Consider the following 14965-nt stretch of genomic DNA (forward strand, 5'->3'; position numbering starts at 1 on the left):
TGCAGATGACACACAAATATATATCACAATGTCACCAGGAGACCGAGGCCCTGTACAGGCTCTTGGTAAATGCATTTAGGAAATTAATGACTGGTTGTGCCACAATTTTCTCCAGCTAAACAAAAACAAAACTGAGGTAATAGTCTTTGGTGCCAAAGAAAAACGATTACAGGTCACCAGGGGACTTCAATCTATACATCTAAAAACCACAAACCAGGCGAGAAATTTGGGTGTAGTGATGGATGCAGACCTAAACTTAGAAAAACACATTAAGACAATAACAAAATCAGCTTACTATCACCTCAAGAATATTTCAAGGAAAAAAGATCTGATGTCTCAACAGGACCTGGACAAACTAGTCCATGCATTCATCTTTAGCAGGCTTGATTACTGTAACAGCATCTTTACAGGTCTACCTAAAAAATCAGTCAGACAACTACAGCTCATTCAGAACTCTGCTGCTCGAGTCCTCACTAAGACCAAAAAAGTGGACCACATCAGTCCAGCTCTGAGGTCTTTACACTGGCTGCCTGTCCGTCAGAGGATAGACTTTAAAGTTCTGATGCTGGTCTATAAAGCTCTGAATGGTTTAGGACCAAAATACATCAGTGACCTCCTGACCCAGTATGAACCTTCCAGATCCCTCAGGTCATCTGGATCCGGTCTTTTATCAGTTCCCAGAGTCAGAACCAGACACGGAGAAGCTGCATTCAGCTTTTATGCTCCTTATATCTGGAACAAACTCCCAGAAAGCCTCAGATCAGCTGAAACACTCAGTTTATTTAAATCCAGGTTGAAGACTCACCTATTCTCAGCTGCATTTGAATAAAGCACCAAATCCACACTTTTAAGCTTAAATTTCAAAACTTACATTTTAACTACTGATTTTATCTACTGTTCTGATTTTATCTACTGTTCTGATTTTATCTACTGTTCTGATTTTATCTACTGTTCTGATTTGATCTGTTTTGATTTTATATACTGTTTTGTTTGTTTGTTTGTTAATTAGTTTGTTTGTTTGTTTGTTTGTTTTAATCAATTTTAAATCATGCTTTTTATTTGTTTTAGTTTCTAATGTCTCTGTAAAGCACTTTGAATCACCTTGTTGTTGAATTGTGCTATACAAATAAACTTGCCTTGCCTTGCCTTGCCTTGCCTTGCCTTGCCTTGCCTTGCCTTACACGCAGACACATTGAAGGCTGGGGAACTAAACACACCTAAAGAAAAAGTTAGGATAACAAGACAAGACATAGAAGTACCAAAATAAAACAGGAAGTAGCGATGTGGGGAATCATGTGACAAAGGAAACTCGGCAGCAAGAGGGAGCTTGGAGAGATTCAGAATAACCAAAACAAGAATACCAAAATATAAGTCTAACAACTAACAGAAACAGCAATACAAAAGCAACAACAACAAAGGAGTAAACACAGAATCATTAATAAGATCATAAAGAGAAAATATGGGATGTTGTCAAAACTGGGCTCTCTAACCATCAAACCTAAAAATACAGTTAAAGAGTGACTGCTGTTAATTTTGCAGCAAATTTTTATTTAGTCGTTTTACTTAAAATTTAGACTTCTAAATTCTTTTAGCTTTAGTCATTGTCGTGTTATTCAATTATACGCGGGTCCACTGTACGATTCATAACCACACTTTATTCTCTTGTTCTTGCTCTGCCCCCACATAACATAACATTCTCTACAGAAACACACCGGTCTCGCCCTCTAGCTGCCATCAGCCTAACTACACTGACCGGCTGCATTAACATCTACTGTACAATGCAATTACACCACATCTCCCCTTTCTAGAATCAATGGGTAGACTACCATTGACTCACCAGACCTTAGAGGGTTATTCTGCCTCTGTGGCTGGAAGGTCTGGTCCTGCGCTTACCTGTAAGGAATACTATATAATGAAAATCTTAACTCTAATTAACCCGTTAAGTAACACAAATTCTTACATGCTAACTTGTCACACCCCCTGCATTTCCCAACTTCTGAACATGCATATTTGAAAATGACAACCTTTTAGCTTTTACACTTTTACCCATATTGTGCAAACAATACTACGAAAGAGGGGTATTCTTGTATAAAACAGTCCTTTCCATCTTATCCGTTATAAGTCCAATCTGGTTGGTCTCACAACCACTCTTCCGGATCTGGTTCTGGGTGTAGATGGAAGCTCTGGAGAAACTGTCTCTGGCATGTCCGTGGAGCACTGCTCCCCGGCTTCTGCAGATTCTGGCTCCCCATTATTGCTCTCAGTTTGGTCTGGAGAGTGTTTCATGGGAACAAGATGCCGACGATTCCGCCTAATTGTCCCACGAGGTCCCTCCACGAGATATGATCGTGGTGTGGAGTGGCTGCCAATAACGGTGCCGCTGGCTCTCTGGTCTGTTATCCACACTTCTTGGCCTGGAGTGAGCCTGTTGAGGCTGCGTGCGCGATGACGGAGGTTATATGACTGTGCCTCTTTAGTCCTCCTCTCCTTTTCCCTCCGGGTGACAACCACACTATCAGGAAGTGCGGGGTCTAGCAGAGATGGCAGTATTGGCACTGTGGTGCGAAGCCGTCTCCCCATCAAGAGTTGGGCTGGACTATAGCCATTCTGCAGTGGGGTGGCTCTGTAAGCGAGCAGAGCCAAGTGTGGATCAACAGCTTTCCGCAATAGATTCTTGACAGTCTTAACTGCTCGTTCGGCTTCGCCATTGCTTTGGGGATATTTCGGGCTGCTTGTAATGTGACAGAAGCCATACACTTTTGCAAATGTCTCAAAAGCTGCCCCTGAAAACTGTGGCCCATTATCTGTTACCAGCTGCTCGGGGATCCCATGTCGTGCAAAAATCCCTTTGAGATGATGGATCGCGTCCTCTGACCTTGAAGGTGTGAGAGGGGCAATCTCAACAAATCTTGAGGCATAATCCACGACAAGAAGGTAGGTTTTCCCTCTCAGCATAAACAGATCGGCTCCTAGCTTTTGCCACGGCCGCCCCGGATACTGTGATGGCATCAGCGGTTCTGTGTGGTTTTCTCTCACTTGGCAACATGTCCGACAGTTAAGGACAAGCTCATTTATCTGCTGGCTTAGCCCTGGCCACCAAACCGACTGTCGTGCTCGCTGTCTGCACTTAACCACTCCCTGGTGACCTTCGTGCAGTCTGGTGAGCACATCAATTCTCATAGTTGCAGGTATAACCAACCTGTCCCCTTTGATTAGCAGACCATCATGTACGGTGAGGAACGCCCGTTCTGCCCAGTACAGTCTTAGCGCTGGTTCGCTGTTGAAATGTGTGGGCCATCCTTCCTCACACAGCTGCATCACGCGAGCACATACGCTGTCCCTCTCCAGCTCTTCTCTCAGCTGCTCCAAGAAATTGTTGCTAGCTGGCAGATTGTCCATCAACATGTCCACGTAAATATTTGTGCTCTCCAACAACTCCTTGTCTTGAAGTGTTTCTTTTGCTTTCACTGGAGATCGTGAGAGCGTGTCAGCTGTCCACAGGTGTTTGCCTGGTACATGCGAAATCGAGTAGGAATATCGCATGAGGCGCATCCTAAAGCGTTGAATTCTGGGAGGGAGCGCATCCAGAGTTTGTGCCCCCAGCAGACTTAGCAGCGGCTTATGGTCTGTCTCCATTTGAAAGTGTTTGCCAATAAGAAAGTTGCGGAACCGCTCACAAGCCCAGGTCAGACCTAAAGCCTCCTTTTCAACCTGAGCGTATCTCTGTTCTGTTGCAGTGAGGGAGCGTGACGCGTAGGCAACGGGTCTCCACTCCTCATCCCATCTTTGAAGCAACACACCCCCTAAGCCATACGATGATGCGTCCGCTGACACCTTGCAGTCACGGCTTGGGTCATACATGGCCAACACTGGCGGTGATGTGAGCGCATCTTTCAGGTTCTGAAATGCTCTAGCCTGGTCAATGTCCCATCTCCAGCAGTTTTTCTTAGACAGTAAGTCTCTTAGAGGTTTGTCCTTCTCTGCGAGCTGTGGGATAAACTTTCCAAGCTGGTTAACCATTCCCAGAAAGCTCCTTAACTCACTCACACTTTGTGGCTCCTTCATCTCCCTCACAGCCTGGGTCTTGCTTGGGTCAGGGCTGATACCGCTGGCTGAGAGAACATGCCCTAAAAACGTCACCTGCTGTTTCGCGATGTCGCACTTGTTAATGTTCAGGGTGATGCCAGCTTTTTGGATCCTGCCCAGCACAGCGTGTAGGCGAGAGTCATGCTCTTCCTGCGTTCTGCCCCAGACCAGCACGTCGTCCATGTGGCAAACCACCCCTTCCATACCATCTGTGACCTCTGTGACCATCCTGTTCTGGAAATGCTCCGGTGCTGAAGCAATCCCGAAGGGCAGTCTCTTGAAGTAATAACGCCCAAACGGTGTGATGAAAGTGGTGTATTTGGCTGAGTTTTCCGTCAGAGGTATCTGCCAAAACCCCATGTTAGCGTCCAGCTTGCTGAATATGCTGGCACCAGCCAATCTGCCCAATGTTTCCTCCACCGATGGCAGTATGTACTTCTCTCGACACACAGACTCATTGAGGTGTGTAAGGTCGACACATATGCGTACATCTTCTGTCTTCTTCGGTACCACCACCATGCCTGAGCACCAATCAGTTGGCTCCTCAATCCTGCTGATCACCCCTAGTTCTTCCATACGGGCCAGCTCCTGCTTAACTTTGTCCATCAGAGGCAACGGGATTCTCCGTGGCGTCTTCAAGGAAAAAGGTTGAGCTCCAGGTTTCAGTTTGATGTCGTACGGCTGACGTACTTCACCGAGACCACTGCACAGCTTTGGGTAGCACTTTTTAAGCGTCTCTATAGTTATGCTCTCCAGACGAGCCACAAGCTCCAGCTTGCTAATAGCAGGTCTCCCCAGCAAAGCAGTGTGCAGGTGTCTGATGACAAAGACATCCTCAAGTATTTCTTTGTCTCCCTTCCTCAGTGCAAGCTCACTGACACCAACGACATCCAAACGACTCCTCCCGGGACCCAGCAGAGCCTTGGTTGATTTGTGGAGACTGGGGGGGTGGTTGTGTCTGTAGAGCTCCCTAAACACCTTAAGGGGTAGGACTGTCACATCGGCTCCTGTATCAATTTTAAATGACACGTTTTTGTTGTTTATGCTTAAGTCGACAGTCCACGGCTCACCCTCACACTTAACACTGCCCAGGAACAAACCATGTTCATCCTCTTCAACCTCATGCACTGTTTTTGGTGCCCTGCATACACGCCTGTAATGTCCTTTCTTTCCACATGCATGGCATTTCACTTCATTCGCTGGACAATCCTGCTTTGAATGGGATGGAGCGCCACCACATTTCTGACAGGTTGGCCCTTTTCTGCCATCTTCTCGGAATCCACGTGTTTTAGCTTGACGACTATCAGTCTGGAGCAGTTTGGTTCTAACAGGCTTACGACTGATTTTATGCACTCTATCTACTGACTTAGCATCGCTAGCCTCACCTCTAGAGTCACCTCGCAAGGAGGATTGTTGTCGCTTTACCTCTTCACTTTGCCTCGCCATGTTGATAGCCCTCTGCAAAGTCAAATCTGGGTCAAGCTGCATGCGTTCTGACAGCCGTTTGTCCGTGAGACCGACAACGAGCCTATCCCGTATCAGCTCATCATGTAGCACTCCATAGTTGCAATGTTCTGCTAGCGCATACAGTGCTGTCACAAAAGCATCCACTGTCTCATTGTCTCCCTGTCGGCGCATATTGAATTTGGCGCGCTCATAGATCACATTTTTCTTCACAATGAAAAAAGCCTGGAAACCATCACGTACCCCCTCGTACGTTGTCCTTTGCTCCGCTGTTAAACTCAGACCGCGAAGCACATCGTCCGCCTCATCTCCCATGCAGTAAATCAACGTGTTGACTTGGTTTTCCTCCGAGCTGACGTTCAAATTACTGGCGAGACGGAATCTCTCGAACCTCCGTATCCATTTGGACCACTCCTGCGGTTTTGAAAAGTCGAAGGATTCCGGTGGCTGGATGCTGAATGTCGCGCTCGGCCCCGCCGGTGCTCTCTGTGCAGTCTCATCCGCCATATTCTCCCCTCGTTATCCCGCGAGCTCCGCCAGACACAGGTTCGTTCAGTCGAGGTTATATGGATCAGTACAGGACTTCTGACACCATGTCGTGTTATTCAATTATACGCGGGTCCACTGTACGATTCATAACCACACTTTATTCTCTTGTTCTTGCTCTGCCCCCACATAACATAACATTCTCTACAGAAACACACCGGTCTCGCCCTCTAGCTGCCATCAGCCTAACTACACTGACCGGCTGCATTAACATCTACTGTACAATGCAATTACACCACAGTCATCATAAGATTTTAAGCAGCAGTTTATCCAGCTGACGAAAATATAGAGTGTAAAAAATTTGTTGCGTTTTTACCAGTGAGAGTTGCTCTACATGGTTTACTAAGTGTCTCATTTTCTTTGACATCAAATGGAAAATGTGTCCATATGTTCACTCTTGTCTTCCTATGTGCTGACATTTTGTCTCATTTTCATGAGAAACCGGGAGGATGGGAGATAGTGGTACCATTTCCAAAAAGCACCTCAGTTGTGCACCTCTAACATTACTGCATGCAGATTACTTCTGATTGGACTGCTTCAAAACTCGCCTGGCCTTTCTACACAATGTAATTAGTTCTTATTGGCTCTTGTCACTCCAGGATATTTTCTTTTTGTTTTTATTCACTGACAAAAGTTTCAGCAGATTTCATCGCAGTTTTTGTCCTCATGTAAATGTAGGGTAAATGTAGCTTTCTGTGAAATAAATGTAAAGTTTTGACTCTGTTTGTGTAAATAGATTTGTGCTTAAATGTAAATCTGGCTAAAATAAAGTTGACAAAAATGTTATTTCTTTTGTGTTGATATGAAAAGCTCTCAGACGTAATATCTTTGCTCATGACTATTACCTACCTACTACTTGCCTACCTCGTTGTTCACATACAGCGCCAACAGAGTGCATCGCTTATAAGTTAGCTTAAATGTATTCCACCAGTATGTCCAGATGAATTGCTTACAGAAATAATGAAGAGCCACACAAAATAATGTTTTTAGCTATTGATCTCTGTCTGTCCAAACGGGGACGTGCCCAGTAGATATCAGTGGGTGGGTTTCAATCACTCAGACTTTCTGCAACGAGGATGACGATAGACTGACAGACACTTTATAGCTTCTGAAGGACTCTAAAGGAGACTGTTGGTCTGTGCCATAAATTATGGATAAAGAATGCCTGTGTGTATGTGCGTTGTGTGTTTGTGTATGTGTTTTTGTATGGTGGTGGTGCTGGGGCCGCAGCCTTCCTGGTTGAAATCTGGCCAGCATTGCCATCAACAAGTAACACAAGTCTTCCTCCTTAAAGTTTCAAAGAGAGCCTGTAATTTCCAAGCACACATGAGTCAATGAGAGCTCAGATGTTTATTAATAACATGAATTCACAGATTGTTTCTGAATGCTTATTGTGATCGGATTCAACGAGGGTGCAATGACCAAATGCCAAAACGATCTTCAGATTCCCCTGTGCCTTCAAGCATTAATTCACTTACATGTGTCCTTCTGGACAACTATTAACTTTAATTCAGATAAAAGTGACGTACTCTGGCCTTTGGTGTACACGGCTAGTCTGCTAGTTGGTGATTAACGAACCACTTCCATCTCCAGCACTATGAACTCTGGCCGGGACTTAATTAAAACTCAGCCATTGACCACAATCATAAATTACTTTCCACAACCTGTGACACTTTCAAAATAAAAAGGACTCATTGGTTTCTTGCCAATTAATAATTCACAAATGAAATGGAATGAAAACCTGAGGCAGGGGTACTGTAAGAGTTTGTATCCTGAGTTTTGAAAAAGGCTGACAGCACTGTTGCTGAACAAGAAGGATTACTTGAGCTGGTGGTGACTGCTGGGTGATTGATGACCGTTATCTGCTCTGTTTGTGTTCTGCAGGTAGCTGTTGTCATCACAGTGTCACTGCACTGCTCCTGCCCAGTCTGATCCTTGACCTGAGCAGCTGATTCCCAGTAGGAGGGAGCAGCCCTGCAACAATATCTCTACTCCATCATCTCTGGCTCTGTTTACATGTGTGTCAGTCTGAGGATGGAGGCCTTTCTCAGCATACCTCCAGTCTGCGCCTCTTATGAAATCATCACTGTTCTCACTAGTGTTTCCTTTTTTTTCTTCTTTTTTTTAAATGCAGCAGCTGTTTGCTGTAATCTGAAAGTTAAGTCCCAAATGCAAATTTAGTGATCGCATCAGAGGCACAAGCTGGGCGTTTCCTGTATTAAATGTAACGGGTAATGCTCTGTTTTGCAAACCTTCAGCCACAAACACTAAATCAGATGAAGGAGAAGCTTCAGAGTGACACTGTCTTCAGCTGCTGTATATTGTACGCTTCCTTCCTCGCATTTTTACTGAAATGAACTTCGTATTTATTAGCTTGCAGTGTAATTATTATCATTAATAATCACTATTATATTACAGTGTTTGTTGATATTGGTAAATACTGTTTGAATATATATACCTTCCAAAATAAAAGTCTAAGTTCAGCAGCAAGCGACATGTTATGAGATGAATCTTGCTTATTTATGCATTGTTATATTTATGTTTTAGTCAGTGAAATGTTTGTTTTAATTCCCATGTCATTTTTATCATGACTTTAAGATGGTCTAAAGTTGGCAGGGATGGACGCTGCCCACCTAGAAATAAATTTTGCCCCCACACCTACAGAAAATACAGAGTTCGCATTTTAAACTTCTTTAGCTGCTTTGCAACCCACCTCTCCTCCAGCATCTGACCCCATCATTGGCATATCCATTGTCATACTGTGATGCTGCCCTGTGCTGTTTTGCTGCTCCGATTTTTCATTTATCCACATAGAGGGGTGAGGAGGTCCCTGTACAGCCTGTATCAGTTACTGTAATTGATTTAAAAACACTCTCTATTTCTTTGAAATGTGTCTATACTTTCTTCTAGGGTCTTTAACTTAGAATATGAATCAGAATCAGAATCAGAATACTTTATTGATCCCTGGGGGAAATTATTTTTGTTACAGTGCTCCATTTTAAACCAACATTAAGACAAGACAGACAATACGCTAACTAAGAATAGTACAATATATACATATATATACATACATACATACATAAGTCACTTATAAATAAATAGTTGGAAAAGAAACATGTGTAGCTGTAGCAGCAAACAGTGTGTTAAGTGGATGCGTTGTACAGGGAGATGGCCACAGGCAGGAATGATTTCCTGTGTCGTTCAGTGGTGCTTTTCGGTAATCTCAGTCTCTCACTGAACGAGCTCCTGTGACTGACCAACATGTCATGGAGTGGGTGGGAGGTGTTATCCAACATTGTCTTTATCTTGGACAGCATCCGCCTCTCCGACACCACCTTGAGGGAGTTCAGCTCCATCTCCACAACATTGCTGGCCTTACGGATCAGTTTATTAAGTCTGTTGGCATCTGCGACCCTCAGCCTGCTCCCCCAGCATGCAACAGCATAGAGGATCGCACTGGCCACAACAGACTCATAGAAAAAGTCACCTCGAGGTGACTTTTGTTGTGATTGGGTGCTTTAAAAATAAAATGTGATTAAATTATCTCCTAGGAGCTGCTGTTACAAAATAGTACTTCCATGTGTTTTTCATTAACAGGGCATCTATTGATGCATTTTTGACAGAGTCACTGATGCAGCTGGTTTAAAAACAAGGTGTCCTTTGGTGCCCAGTGTTGAGGCATAAGTGAGCTGGATCTGTCACTCCCAACTTGTCATTTTGTAACTACTTAGATTACTATTGTAAAGAGCATTTTTTACTTTAATGAACTTTATGACAATATACTAATTATTTTTGCTTATATCATACACACCTGTTTCTGTGGTAAATTATTTGATAAACAAATTCATCGTGAAATTCAACCTTAAACCAAATTATCATCCAAACAGTGGCAGGAACAGGAGTAGAGTAACTCACAAGTGTTTGGTTTCCAGCAAGAGGTAATCATCAGCAGTCAGGCAGTTTCCCTCTTGTCTTCATGGGCCTACATTCCTAGCAAGATGTTTAAGATTTAAGACAGTAATAGGCTTAATTTGATCTGTAAGAGAAGTGATTATGCTGTGTGTTAGTTTCTCCCAGCCCCGTGTTGTCTCCTAAGGTTTTCTAGAGATAAGCAAGATGTCAGGTTGCCCTGCAGGGTCAGGTCTTCCACAGTTTGTCATCTTTTACTTAACCCCTTTGCTGTAAAAAGCTTTTCTTTTGGATTTGTCCGTCATCATTGATCTCTCTCTCTCTCTCTCTTTGGATTATCTGGCTTTGAATTTCCCAACACACTTCAATCAGTAATAATTTCGTCAAACTACACTGACTCACCAATAAGGAAGCTTTTCATTTTTAATAGAGTTTTCAACAAAGAGAAGAAACAAAGAGAAGAAACATGCAGGGGGGAAGCTTGTCATTGTTGTTTTGTCTCAGGCATAATGTAACATGAAATTCATTTTCTTTTTGTCTGTTGTTGTTGAGAAAGGCCAGAGGAAAGTTTCTTTAAAAGGTTACATTCTGCAGCATTTTTCTACTTACTGAATATGTAGCAATAATAACAAGGAAAGAGCATTTCCAGAACCTTTTCAAACATTTGAAAAAGCAACAAAAGTCAGGTTTTTCCTTACCTGGAGGCTCTCTATCTAGATTTAATTCTGTGCAGGCTGTTGGACAAACTTAACCCGGTTTCGCTCACAGCGGTTTACTGTCTGATAGCCTGCTGCCTCTGTAAATACAGCATGAACAAGGGGGATAAATCTCCCAGGTAATGCAGGCTGAGGGGAATTTCAATCCAAGGTGGAGCAGTTATCACTCCTGGCCAATGTCTGGAATGTTAACGAAGGTTTATTTGAGGTTAAAACCCGAAGCAAGAATGTGTTCGTACAGAAGAGGCCAGGTTCTTCCAATTACTAGACTATGTTGTTATCAAAAGAGGTTTAATGAAAGTAAAGCCGTCTGCTAGAAAGATCTTCAATTAATTCAAGTTATTTTTCAATCCTTTTTATGTATTTCCAGTGTTAGGAGACAGTGGACGCTAATTGTGATAAACATTTTTCTGTGTTTGGCAAAACAATATTAAAAGCCCATACAAGTGGTTTTGTAATAACTATTTGTGAGTACAACATGAATTAACACTCATGCAACCCTACAGGATATCATTGATAGTCGATGAACTTACTGTACCCCTTAATGGCCTATTTTCTGTTCCAATGGTGGATGCTCAAGTCGGTTTTATCTATAGGCTGTGAAATATCCAAAGGTGCTTTATATTGTAAGCTGAAGACCCCAAAATAATACAAAGAAAACCTAAGACTCAGATGACCTGATCACCTGAAAGCTGAAGGTGCTACCACGCATTCTACTTTTGAAAATTCTAGTAATCACACGCAACACAGAAGTCTAATATTGAAGTCCTCTGAAGGTAAGATGGGTCCTGATTATTGATGATCTTGTATGTGAGGTGAAGGATTTTGAATTTGATTCTAGTTTTAACAGTTAGCCAATGAAGACAAACAGAAAAGAGAAGAAGACCATGGAAGACATATCCTCTCTCTTTCTAGTCTCTGAAAGAGAGAGCCTGAGCGAAGCATCTAAATTATGAACAGAATTGGTCCTAGTATGGAACCATGTGGAGCTCCATAATTAGCCTTGCATGAAGAAGACTCCACATGAACAAACTGGAGTCTGTTAGATAGATATGTTTCCTTTAATACGTGTAGCATACTCTAATCTCTGTAGTAAAATATTTTTTCCGGAGTAATTATTTGTGAAAAAAAGTACACTACTAGTTAAAGTATAAGGAATACTAGGCAGTCTGGCTACAATGATGAAGAAAAACCTGGGATTGTTGTTGATTTCTTCAGTTAATGTAAATTTAGTATAGAAATAGGGAAATTTTGGCAAGCAATGAACATGGCAAAAAATTTCAAATAAGGAGTTCAGCATATGTGCAAGCAGTCCCCTTTTTCTCCTCTAATATAGACATCTCAGATCTATAACTCTTGCTGTTAAAACTTCTCTTTTTTTGTTTTTCAGTCCCTGGCCCAGTGGGCTGAGCATTTTAACAATGAAACAGCAGGGATGGATTTGCAATTGGAGCCAGCCATTACAGGAATTACTTCATTTTTTTCAATTCCACAGTTAGCCACTTGGTTTTATACCTATAGCACTCCCCTCCACATGACTCGAGATTAACTGGGTGGGGTGGCTGTAGCTTAGGTGGCAGAGCAGGTCAGCCACTAATCAGAAGGTCGGTGGTTCGATCCCAGGCTGCCTCCTGGCTGCATGCCAAATATCCTTGGGCAAGATACTAACCCCGTGTTTGCCTACTGGTGGTGGTCAGAGGGCCCGGTGGCGCCAGTGTCCGGCAGCCTCGCCTCTGTCAGTGCGCCCCAGGGCAGCTGTGGCTACAATGTAGCTTGCCATCGCCTGTGTGTGAATGTGTGTGTGAATGGGTGAATGACTGAATGTAGTGTGAAGCGCTTTGGGGTCCTTAGGGACTAGAAAAGCGCTATACAAATGCAGGCCATTTACCATTTACCATAACTGCAACATCACGGAATACAACAAAATACCAGTATGTGATGAACTTGGAATAAAAATGTGTTTTTCAAGCATGCTCACCATTGTGCACTGTGCTGTTTAAACCAAAGGACATTTAGAGGACTATTGGTCTGTGGTTTTCTTATTGTTAAAAAAAGTCCCATGAAAAGCCCAACAAAAGTGTTCTAAAATAGATAGTGATCCTTTCATACTGTACTGTTTTTGTGTAGAGGTCATCCTGAGTGAAACATCTTTTATACTCACAACTCTTATACAGCGCCAAATCACAACAACAGTTGCCTCAAGGTGCTTTATATTGTACAGTAGATCCTACAATAATAAATACAGAGAAAAACCCAACAATCATATGACCCCCTATGAGCAAGCACTTTGGTGAGAGTGGGAAGGAAAAACTCCCTTTTAACAGGAACAATCCTCCATCAGAACCAGGCTCAGGCAGCGGTGGCCATCTGCCGTGGCCATTTGGGGGAAAAGAGAGAAGTAACACTAGATTCTGTTATTAAATAATAAAAACAGCAAAACAGTACATACTGGGTTTTACTACAACATACTTGTTTTTGTTTGTTTGTTTTTTCTTTAAAACTTCTGCATAATCTCTTTTGGCTTCCTTCACCTGCCTTTTAATCCATGATTGTTCTGACTAGCTGCCTCTCCAAATAGAAGGTTTCAACAACAGGTGAGTGGAGCTTCTGTACGCTCAATTTTGGTAATCTCAGTTTTTGGATGTAGTTAGCATTGGGCACTCAACACTGTAAATGTGACCAAAAAAAAACATCTCTCGGTTTCCTGAACGGCGTAGACCAAGAGGTTCATCTTCAGGTTAATACTTCTGAGACATTTCCCTGCTCCCTTTTTCAAATCACCTCATTTTGACTGAGAGCTAATATGTTAGACTGAGGGAGTTGAGGTTGACACCTTGGATGAAAATAATTTCCATTCCCACGTCATTATATTGTGATAGCACTGCACTAATAAACACTGGAAGAGTAATCTTCCAATGTAGGAGAGAAACAAAATATCCTGGAAGAGGTGTGTTAAAACTGCGTAGCTTATAAGAGAGAAATTTCATTAACTGTCTTGAAAAAATAATATTAATTCATAAGAACAGCAACTTACTATTTGCTTTCAAATGAGTGCTCTTTTGAGTGAAGCTAAAACAGTTTTACTCAAACTGATAAACATTAAAAGCATAAGATATAATTTACACATGTTCTGTTGATGAAGTTGGTATTTCTAATTAATTAAATGTTCCTTCTGAGCCAAACTTTTCTCTTTGTTAACTTCCACTTTCCGCTGCTCTTTTTAAAGAAAGCAGAAGAAAAGTAGAAGTTGGGCTATCTGGTGCGAGGTTGGCAGGCTGGAATCACAGTGGCAAAACTGCTGCTAATTTCTTACTTCCCTTTCCATATTTAAACTAGTGTTCAAACAGCGGTTTAAATAGCTGCAGTAGTACATCATTAGTTCCTTTCTAGGCTCAGCGTGCAGAGCTGTAGGAGAGGGAGATAAATCAACATTTTATAGCTCCTAGGGGCACTGAGGATCAGACTGAGCTCTGCAGCGAGAAATTAAAGGCTTCTTAATGGGCCGCACAGCTGAAATGTATTACTGTATCTGGGAGCATGATGACTTCCTTGTATATTCTCATATGGACAAATAAAAGCCCTGTGTGACCACTGTAACACCCTCAGACTCACCATTTGGTCTCAATAAGCTATAGTATAGTGGACAACAGTCTATTTTTAAGAGGCAGATGCTGAAATGTGTTAGGTTATAAAGAATAGCTAGAGGTCTTATTTTGTTTGAAGCAATCCTGCTTTTTGACAAAGTGAAACAAATGAGAAACTTAAAAGGTTGCATGTACTGTACACTCAAATGAAAACGTAAACATAGCACAAATAATATAGAGCTTTTCTACACTACCTGAGCACTCAAAGGTCTTTATACAATATGCCTCCATCTGTTCACACAAGCACTTTAAGTACTTTCTATCTAGATGTTGCATTCACACCACCACAACTTGGGGTCAGTATCTTGACCAAGGATATTTGGCATGCAGACTACAGGAGCCAAAGTTCGAACCACCAACCCTCCAGTTAGCAGATGACCTTCTCTACAGCTATCCCACCACAGACTAATGTAGACTTAATTCTTCAAAGAGAGGCTCCAGACAGCTGCAGCAGCAGGTGAACCAACTGTCAATTAATGACCCCTCAGCTGCTGTGAAAGGCTTCTAATCCTGTTAGTAATTTTAAAAGTTCATCACAAAAAGATAAAGTGCTCCATCCACTTTTTAAAGAGGCAGAATTCAATCTTTGAAATATTTTCA

The 14965-nt window shown here is 42.4% G+C and overlaps 1 protein-coding gene across 4 annotated transcripts in view; it reads left to right on the top strand.

Moving 5' to 3' along the window:
- The window catches only part of tsnare1 (T-SNARE Domain Containing 1), a 291712-nt gene that overhangs the window by 263340 nt on the left and 13407 nt on the right, over positions 1-14965 (top strand). For 2 of the 4 annotated variants that reach the window (XM_026184109.1, XM_026184107.1), the window contains exon 12: positions 7981-8039. The exons of 1 other annotated variant lie outside the window; for it this stretch is intronic. Coding sequence is in view for 1 of the 3 variants with exons in the window: in XM_026184110.1 (XP_026039895.1) it covers positions 7981-8028 (48 nt within the window). In the remaining 2 variants the exon portion in view is untranslated. Of the gene's footprint in view, positions 1-7980; positions 8587-14965 lie in introns of those variants that run through there. One more of the 4 variants, XM_026184110.1, reaches the window with a different exon arrangement.

The sequence above is a fragment of the Astatotilapia calliptera genome, chromosome 11, assembly GCF_900246225.1.
Source record: "Astatotilapia calliptera chromosome 11, fAstCal1.2, whole genome shotgun sequence".
Classification (NCBI taxonomy): domain Eukaryota; kingdom Metazoa; phylum Chordata; class Actinopteri; order Cichliformes; family Cichlidae; genus Astatotilapia; species Astatotilapia calliptera.